This window comes from Alligator sinensis, unplaced genomic scaffold, assembly GCF_000455745.1.
Source record: "Alligator sinensis unplaced genomic scaffold, ASM45574v1 scaffold103_2, whole genome shotgun sequence".
Classification (NCBI taxonomy): Eukaryota; Metazoa; Chordata; order Crocodylia; family Alligatoridae; genus Alligator; species Alligator sinensis.
In genome coordinates, this window is record NW_005842166.1 from 403696 (window position 1) to 413883 (window position 10188).

Genomic DNA, 10188 nt, shown 5'->3' on the forward strand with positions numbered 1-10188 from the left:
ACCCTCTGGGTCCGACCACGGAGCCAATTCCCCAGCCAGTGGATTGTGGTGGGGCTGAGGCCGCAGTTGGCCAGTTTTGCTAAGAGGTGATCATGGGATCCCAGATTGAAGGCTTTTTTTAAAGTCAAGATATATGACATCAATCTGTTCTCCCTTGTCCAGGTGATAGGTCAACTGGTCATAAAAGGAAATGAGATTAGTCAGGCAAGACCTACCCGCAACAAACCCGTGCTGGCTGTCCCTCAGGATGTTGCCGTCAGCCAGTCTGTTGAGAACAGCCTCTTTGCTAATGTTTTCTAGGATCTTCCCTGGGATAGAGGTCAGGCTGATGGGCCTGTAGTTTGCTGGATCCACTTTCCTCCCTTTCTTGAAGATAGGCACCACATTGGCCTTCTTCCAATCTTCGGGCACTTCACCAGAGCGCCAGGAGTTCTCGAAGATCTATGCCGGGGGCTGAGCTATGATGCTAGCCAGCTCCTTGAGTACCCTGGGTGTAGACTATAAGGGCCAGCTGACTTGAAGGTGTCCAGCCTCTCAAGGTGTTCCTTCACAAGGTCAGCATTGATGGAGGGAAAGGAATCTCCCTCTCCCGGGCCTCCCTGCCCCATAGTGGGCAGGGGCATCCCATGGGACTGGTGAAAAACTGACTGAAAGTACTTCCAGTCCACTTCGGGGTTCACCACTGAGCACATGGAGGGGCCCCCCCGCGCTCCTCTGGGACACTCCATCCACCCCAGCATTGAGCATTCATGAGCTGCGCTGGTACCTGGAGGTATGTAGAAAAAACTTTTAAAGCTGTGTCTGTGTCCAAATCACTGATTCTCCAAATCAGCAGTGAATCTTCAGATTTGGATTCAGCTGAATCAAATCGGGGACAGTGATCTGAATCAACAAATCAAATCACTGTTCCTGATTCGGGCCGAATCCCCATCGAATAGGGCCCACTTCGCACAACCCTACTGAGCACCCACAAGTCCATGGAACTTTTGAAAGTCAATCCGACAGTGTTAAGTTCAGCCCTCAAAAATGGAAGCCTCCTAAATAAACAGTCCCTTAAAAATGTTCTGTGATGTCTTCAGGGTGTTGTTTCTTCAGAAGTTGGTGGCAGAACCAAGACATCTGGGAGCTTGAGCTCCTGGCTCCCATGCTTGTTTTACAAACTCTCCAATTCATGTCTATTTTTTTTTAACTACTGTCATTACTTCTGTAAAGTTAGAACGTGCCACATTTACTATTCTGAACATCAGAAACTAAAAACAGACTATGGAAAAGTACTTACAAAGCCCAGTCTACTGCAATGATCAGGGTGATTTCATCAGTTGGAAGGCCAACAGAGGTCAGTACAATGACCATTGTAATGAGTCCCGATTGGGGGATTCCTGCGGCACCTATGCTCGCTGCTGTTGCTGTTATGCTGCAAAAATAAAGGGCCACAGCGCCATCGTCATTTAAAGCTCTCAACTGGTTTTAAATGTATGGCAAGGTAAATGTTAATCATAGTTAAAGATCAGTGCATTTGTCACTCAGCCACCATCTAGGACAGAGGTGGGCAAAATACGGGCCCCTAAAAAATTTAGAAAATGAATATTTATCTGCCCCGACTGCCTGTCATGCGGCCCTCGATAGCTTGCCAAAACTCAGTGAGTGGCCTTCCGCCCAAAATAATTGCCCACCCCTGATCTAGGAGATCTGAATGGTGACTTGGAGCGATTTGTTGGCCAGGCAGGGTTTCCCCAGGGAAATCAGTAACATTGCAGTTTGGGGACTGTAGCAAGGGATAAGGTTCAGTGTTTGCCAAGGACCAGCGTCTCCCACTTATCTGCCTACCTCAACTAGTCAGTTCTCCTTTTAGGTTATAGAGATATTTTTGCTTTTGTGTGATTTTCCCCCCCGCTCCTTTTCCTACAGGAAAGTTCCTTTGTGCTGGTTAGAGCTGAAGAAAAAAGTTATAATTAAGCAGAGTTTTAGTAAATATTTTGCTATGGATGATATCAGTGGGATATTTTGCTGTTGAGAGAGCATATGCCTACATATTGCCTTCTGTTACAGGCAAGTATCAGAACATTTATGTAGCTCTCAGCTAATAAACCTCTGCCTTGAATGAAAAAGTCTGCATTTTTGGAATAGAAGGTCAAGTTACTGTGGGCAGGCATGGTTGCAACCAGAGCCCCGTTATAATGTGATTTACAAGGCAGTTTGAAAGAGAATAAAAACCTTTCCTCTTGCCTTTCATATGGCTTGGGTTTAGTTTGACAGCTAGAGTGAATTCTGAAGTCTCTTTTTAAAAGAGCCTGGTTATTCATGCAGAGAATGAGAGAGTTGCAGAACACAAGTCACATCTGGATATTAATGGCCCCGTTATGTGGTCTGAGACCAAGAGGACTCAGTTCCATTCCCCTCACTGCCACAGACTGCTTTAGATGCATTGCTAGTGCCAGTGTCTGGCAAGAAACTTCTCTCTTTCCCAATTTTTGGTTGCCCATCTTTGAGATGCCTGGTGTTTCTGGGTGAGCAGGTCTTCCCCAGATGAGTAGCTGCTTTTGAGAAACTGGGCCTAAATCTGTACCTCAGTTCCATATTTGTAAATAAGGTGACATGCGCCTCATAGAATTGTGCAGCAGATGAATTAATTGAGTTGTGCACGTACACTTTGATAATTAGCACATCTAGGCCCAGGTTGGATAGTACAGAAGAAATAATCATGGAGTTGAATGAGGGTATGCAGATGCTGAATAGAGAATATAGCTGCCTCATTCCCTGAACAGCAATGAACCTCTCCACTGAATGATTTAATTGCTGAAGAAGAGCAAATGATCAGGTTACTGAAGAATCTTTATGCCATATGCACAAAGGGTGGCATTAAGGTTGTATGACACACAACGAAGTCCAATCAGTACGGGGTTTCTTGTGCTTTTCTTTTAGTATAAATTATATTTGTCACTTCTCTAATTGTCCAAATTTAAAATGTGGCACAGGATTTTATACTGACATTTCCTAGCTCTATTTTATAAATTGTCAGAGGAGAACTGGAGATTTTAGGAACTGCTTATGGGATATTTAGGACACTTAGGCCCAGGTAAAGACATGAGTGTTTGGTACTGTAGCATAAGCACACTAGCTGGATATAGTTATGCTGAATTGATCAGCAGTGAAATACCAGTCTTGATACTTAAAATGCTGTTCATCAGGTTGCATTGAGAAGTCTGGGATATGTCTCACCTTTTCCATGAGGTTTTGTTCCAGCTGTCTGCAAACTTGGGAGGTAACACTGCATCAGGTTAAACGTATTTATTTTAATGAAAATTTAGCCAGGACTTCAACAGCTTTTGTGCTGGTATAACAATTTTGGGTAGAGGTATGGTATCTTCATGCAAATGTTTATGCCAGTACAAAGGGATTTCACATTAAGTTTGTTCCCTTTCCAGAACAGAAATGTGCTGCACCAAAATAACCATCAACACTACAGGAGAAAACAGGACAGATTTTCTGTAAATAAAAAAAAAAAAAAAAGGAAGAGTTTCATTTACCTTATAGTTATAATTTGTCCCAAGTCCAAGTCGTAATCATTAACCTGAGCAATGAAGATAGCAGCAACAGCTTCATACAGGGCAGTGCCATCCATATTGATGGTTGCACCAACAGGAAGAACAAATCGTGCCACTCTTCTGTCTATCCCATTGTTTTCCAAAAGACACTTAAGGGTGATGGGGAGGGTTGCTGAGCTGCATTGCAAAGAAATAGAAATGAAGAGCATACATTTATCTCCAATATCACTTTTTGCACTGAACACTGCAGATGTCTGCTAAGGATTTTGCAAAGAAGGTGTGGGAGCATTTTAACCCCCTACTCCCAGCCTCTTCCCCCACCACGTGGGCTGGCAAACTGAATCACAGGTGCCATTGGGGACTGTTTAAATGCTCCGAATCAAGTAAGATTTTCCCTCTTCCCCTCTCTGCTCAGAAGCATGTCCCTTTCCCTCTCCTTCATTGGCTGCTGCTGCTGTCCCCGCTGTCCCAGGAGCAAGGCAGCTCCTGTACTACTCCAGCTATGCTGCATGGGGCCCTGGGCTCAGCCTGGGACAGCGGCAGTAGTGGGGATGTGCCACACACCATTCTTGTTGTAAGCCTTCTCTTGGTACACCGGCACGGTCCCATTTACCTTCCTCAGGGTAACCAACCTTGAGGCAAGGGAATGTTGCAGCAGGCCTGCTCTGCTGGAGTGATCCACCTAGAGAAAGCTACTTCTGGCATTCAGGGGGACTTGAAAAGCCTGGGACATCTGGCCATTTGAGAATGACCATTGCAAGCCTGCAAGTTGCCTCCTACTAAGAGCTTCTACTTAGAGCTTCATTCAGTTGAATCAGTCCACAGCAATAGTCTGTAATGAGTTGAAGACTGAGTGGCTTTGACTAAAGAGAAGAGTGCCTAATGCTATTTCCCCTACAACCTTCAGGGATAGTCTCTCTTACAAGCGCCGAGAAGAGGGCCCAAGTTGATTTGAGAAAGGCCAACAGCAGTGTGCAGTTTGGCAGTTTCTGCATTTAAGTCACAGAATCAGAAATGATCCTATCCAGGGCAGGCATGCAAAATCCTGCTTGGAGGCAAAGAAACTTGATGCCCCCTTGGTTTTCACAGCCACCAGCTGATTGCTCCATGATGGGACCTTTTGTTAATTTGGAGTAAGTTAATTGTTCCCAGAATGCCTCATTTCTAAGGGTGCAGTTTTAATTGCTTCTGTGGTGAGAGGGCTGAGGTTTCTTCTTCTCTGTCTTTTCTACCTTGGTGATTTTCCTGCATCAAGCAGCACTCCCTCTGCCTTTGAATTGGATATTAACATTTCAGAACTGTTGTGTTAAGGAACCCATTGCTTTACAATCAATGTAGTGAGAGGGGTTTTTTACTTAGCCAGAGAGAGCTTTGTGCCCTGGCTATATAAACAAGCACTCACTCTTTGTCAGAAAAATTTAGGCAGCTATTCATTTGCTTTGAAGCCTATAGCAAGGGCAAGGTAGCATGCAAAATTGGCCCCTGTCTGGCTAAAGGACTGTATCCTATCATTGTGCTGCTGTGCCTAAGCTCCTTCTCCGAAAGCTGCCATCTAAATAAATGTTTGCTGATGAGGGACAGAAAAAATGCTGCTGTCCTTCAAATCAATGCATTTTGGGGGTAAGCTATTGCTTTGCTGCTCTCAATGAGATTCCAAGTTTGTCTTGTGTAAATTTTTCAGTTTTGCCCGACTCCAGGTCAGATTAAAAGGGTAAAACGTGTACTGTTGTCAAATGGGATCAGTTTGCATTTGGTCCTTCTAGAAATCTCTCGAGGTGACTGAACGTGTGTGGTGTGGAGGGGAGGCTTCCTTACATTTGCTTCTTTCTTCATTCCTGTTTATGACGCCTGCAATCCCAAACCATGGAAAGACTCTAATCGTCACAGCGAGCTGTGCCAAGACAATTGCTGTGCTGTGGTCTCATTCAGAATGATTGGATTACTTTAATAATGGGAAAAGCATCTTCTCTTGGAGCTCAAATTTCTAAAGGCGTTTGCATAATCATTTTTCTTTTACATTCAGATCTTGAAAAGAACACCTGATTTCACTACTTAGGAAACAACAGTGGGTTAAACTCCGGTTTAAAACATTTATATGTAGCCTAGGTTTCTATAATTAAACCAGCTGTAATTTTGGAACGTTTGGGAAATACCTGGATGATGTAGCCAAGGCAATCAGCAAGGCTTGCAGGATCCCGCGGATGAAAACAAAGGGATTTTTTCTGGTAACGATTATGAAAAGCAAAGGCAAGAGGACAAGTCCATGAATCACTAGCCCTGATACCACTGTTATGGCATACAGTCCCAATTTCTTTCCAATCACAGATGGATCTTCCATCTCCAAGATCTTTCCAGCAATGAGAAAAACAATGCCAAATGGAAAGTACCTGTAAGTAATCATAGGAAATATTCACCCATTTGGAACAGAGCCTGATATAGAAAGGATGACCTTTCATCCAGAGAAGAATTTTTTTTTTTTCAAAGACGCTAGTTATCCTGAATGAGGCATTTGAGAAACCTGACTTAACACATGCCATTCCAAAGGGCCAGGACAGTGTTAAAAATTACAACAAATGGAAAATGAAAATTTTGGACTATTCTTATGGGGGATCAAGGGGAAATGAGATCATCAATAACCTTTTTATATACTTAAGAAGTTTCAGGGGAATTTTAAACAGTGCACGTCAGTGCTTGAAAGCTTTAGAAAGCAGGCACCAGCCTCAAAGAAGCATTTTAGTTGCCAAGCTAGATATTACAAAACTCGCTTACTCTTGCTCTATGTATATGTGTATGTAATATATATTACATACAAAAAGTTATGTAAAGTTGTACAAGGTCAAATTCTCAAAGTTAGAAAAGGCCAGACTTGATTGCCTGCACCACCTCATTGTAGCCTCTGTATGCATGTACCTTAAGATGCAGTCTCTGATTGCATGGTCATTAGGGCTGTGACAAGCTTTGGTCCCTGATTCAATTGGGCGGAGATTTGGCCCGATTCGGTGGCTGAATCTCCAAATCCGAATTGAATCGGAGGATCCTTTAACCTCTCCAAATCGAATCGGAACTCTCCGAATCGATTCGGAGAGATTCAGAAAGATTTGGTGATTTGGACATAGAGACAGATTTAAATGTTTTTTCTACATACCTCTAGGTAGCAGGGGCTCATGAGCGCTGCGATGCTGGGATGTATGGAGTGTCCCACAGAAGCGCAGGGGGCTCCCCACTGCACTCAGCAGCAGACCCAGAAGTGGACCAGAAGCACTTCCAGTCCTCTTCTGGGTCCGCCAGGGAGTGCGCTGGACCCCCTGCATCCTCCAGCTCAGCAACTTGTGCCGCCTGAGTCTGGGGGGGCACCCAGGGTCCCCCTGTGACCAGTTGCCGAGCTGGGGGTCCAGTGTGTTCCCCGACAGACCCGGAAGTGGACTGGAAGTACTTCTGGTCCACTTCCGGGTTCGCCACTGAGCACACAGGGGCCCCCCCCCCCCCACTCCTGTGGGACATTCGGTGCACCCTAGCATTGCAGTGATCATAAGCCGCACTGGTACCTGGAGGTATGTAGAAAAAACTTTTAAAGCTGTGTCGATGTCCTATCACTGATTCACTGAATCAGCATCAAATCTTCAGATTCAGCTGAATTGAATCAGGACAGTGATCTGAATCAACTAATTGAATCACTGTCCCTGATTTCAGGCCGAATTCAAATCCGAATCAAATAGGGCCTATTTTGCACACCCCTAATGGTCACATATCCCTTTTTTTCCCCGTAGGACTTGGTTTTATTTGACATGTAGGACTTGTAGAGAGAACCAGTAGGCTGAGTTCTTGTTCAGAAACTTGAAGAGTACAAAGACACGATCTCGGAGTTCACTGACCGTGCTCTGTGAGGCAAGAAACATAGGCAACTAAGGATGGTTTCGTTGGGAACAATCCTGCCTTGAACAGGGGCTGTAGTGGACAACCTCTTAATATCTCTTCTAGCCCTACTTTCCTGTAATCCTATGAACGGGGCTGAAGATTTTCTAACCTCTTCTTTTATAGTTGATTGTAGAAGAGGGGATGTTTTAGCATCCTGAACTTGAAATTCCTGGCGTTTCTTTTCTGTAGGAATATGACTGATATTGCACTCTGCAGATAAGAAAAGACATTTACTTACCAAACAGCCATGGAGACGATCCTCATCACTGCTTCATTGAGGCACTGGCACACATTGACTAATGGAATGCCTCGCTCACCCATCTTCCCCAAAAGGAGACCTGTAATCAAGCATGTCATCTCAAGTTATTAAACAGTTGCAACGTGTTGACATGTGATATGCAAAGGACTTCAGGCCTTTGTGGCCATGGTATGGGGCTCAACACACACTTCCAGAAGATCCAACTTTCACTGAAATAAACTACATCTTTTTTATTATTATTTCTATTGCACTAGTTCCTGGGCTCCTCCATGAACAGAACCTCATTGCACTTGGCACTGTACACAACAGAGCTATAGATAATTTGAGTTATCTACTAGGCTTGTGCAAAGCGGCTAGTATTTGCTTCAGATTTGGCTGATGCAGGGGACAGTGATTCGATTTGGTGATTTGAATCACTGTCCCAATTCGATTTAGCCAAATTTCCAAATCGGCCAGGCCAGGCCCATTGCCTGCCCCATCTCCCGGCTCTCTTTAAAAAAAGCAAGCCCCGGATCACCAGGTCCTACAGGCGGGGGGCAATCCCCACTGCCCCACACTGCATGGGGAGCCCCTCATGGGTCAGCTCCAGCAATTTAAGAAAAAAAACCAAAAACAAAACCCCCCTAGGACTCTCTGCTCCTGCTGGCGGCGGGGTGATCCCAGCTGCCCCGTGCCACATGGGGGGGCTTTGCATGAGTCCCCAAAGCCCTGAGGCTGTACCAGTGAGTCCTGGGGCTTTTCTTGGATTTTTTTTCTTAAGAGGCCAGAGTTGGCCCGCGCAGGGCACTCGTGGGGGGCTGGAGGAGGTGTGGGGGTCAGGGGGCTCGTGGCAGAGGCCCCCAATGGGCTGGGTGAGCAGGTGGGAGTCAGGGGGCTGGGGAAGCAGGGGGGGTCAGGGGAGTGGCAGGGGTCCCCCCATGGTCCCCTACCCCAGCCCCTCCTTCCCTGCCCCTAGTACTTACCAGCTCAGAGTGGGTGCAGCTCCCTGCTGCAGCCACCGGGGACTGCCTGAATCATCAAAGCTCTCCGAATCTTTTCTGGAGATTCGGAGAGCTTTGAATCGATTCGGACCTTTAGATTGGTCCCCTGATTCAATTCGGATTTGGAGATTCGGCCACCAAATCAGGCCTATTATCTACACTTGGAATAACTCCTCTTGCCTTCACTTTTCCTGAGTGAGATTGGCCACACTGCAAACAGTATTTGAGCTGCAGTAGAGCACCCCAACATGCACCCCACCTGTGGCCCCCGCTGCACTCAAGTTGGACAGCCCGGGGTTAAAGCACCACCCAACTTGAGCTAGGGATTGTTGTGAGAGAACAGTGATCAGCCTAGGGGCAACACTGACACTAGAACCTGAGTTAACAGCACCCCAGCAAAGAAAGACCAGAGTAGATAAAGTAATCAAAATGCTTGGGGGAGGATGTTATGCACTGTGGAGAGGGTCAAATTAGTTGACCTAGTTTGGCCATCATCTCTCCCATTAGGGCCATGTGACCTTCCCCAATAAACCAGCTCCATGATTGAAACCCTTCTGAGCAGCAGTTGATGGGCATGCCTCCCACCTCCGATAACAAACTGGTAACCTCTAGGCAGTATTTCAACACTTTCTACATTGCAACTCCTTTTACAGTGGGAGCACTTTTGTGCCACCACGCTTAGGCACTGTTCATGTACATGCAGTTCAGAGAGGGGCAGGGGCCTGCAGCATGTCCTGTGGACCAAAGATGACATCCCTGTGTCCTTCACCCACAGTGAGAGCTAAGTTGGGACAGGCTACTGGAGAAAATGAAACCTGGGGCAACTGGAACTGGACAGAATGAAACCTGGGGCAACTTGGCTCTTACTTGTCATGAGGCATCTGGGGGACAGGGACAGTTACCGCAGGGCAGCTGAGGTGTGGTAAAGCCCTGACTCCTTTTAATTATGAGCACAGGGGTTGATTACAGGTTTGGAGCATGAAGGGCTCTGGGACTTGCGACCCCTACTTCTAACTACTATGGCCCGACTTGGGATTATGACCCCTAGCTTAGGACCCAGTTTTCTAGAGCAGTGATTTTCAACCTGTGGTCTACAGACCCCTGGGGGACCACTGACTATGTCTAAGGGATCCACAAAAGATGACTGTGACCAATCAAAAGTATGTGAATACTAGGCCTGTGTGAAGCAGCTAGTATTCACTTTGGATTCAGATTCGGCCGATTTGGGGGACAGTGATTCAATTCAGTGATTCGAATCACTGTCCTGATTCGATTCAGCTGAATCTGATTCGGAGATGCAGCAGCAGCCAAATCTCTGAATCAGCCAGGCTCATCCCCTGCCCCTCTCCCAGCCCACCCCAGCTCTGGCAATTGTTAAAAAACCCCCTGATTTAGCAGGTGCTGCCAGGTGGGGGGTGATCCCCGCTGCCCCCCACTACCCCGCACTGTGTGGGTGGCTCTGCATGAGCCCCCTGACACCCCCCCCCCA

The 10188-nt window shown here is 46.3% G+C and overlaps 1 protein-coding gene across 1 annotated transcript in view; it reads right to left on the reverse strand.

Annotated features, from left to right (window-relative positions):
- The window catches only part of LOC102383047 (excitatory amino acid transporter 5-like), a 74293-nt gene that overhangs the window by 23500 nt on the left and 40605 nt on the right, over positions 1 to 10188 (reverse strand). Inside the window, exons 6-9 of the mRNA XM_006025768.1 lie at positions 7699 to 7798; positions 5699 to 5932; positions 3528 to 3722; positions 1280 to 1414 (exon numbers count right to left, since the gene is read on the reverse strand). Coding sequence (XP_006025830.1) covers positions 1280 to 1414; positions 3528 to 3722; positions 5699 to 5932; positions 7699 to 7798 — 664 coding nt within the window. The remainder of the gene's footprint in view (positions 1 to 1279; positions 1415 to 3527; positions 3723 to 5698; positions 5933 to 7698; positions 7799 to 10188) is intronic.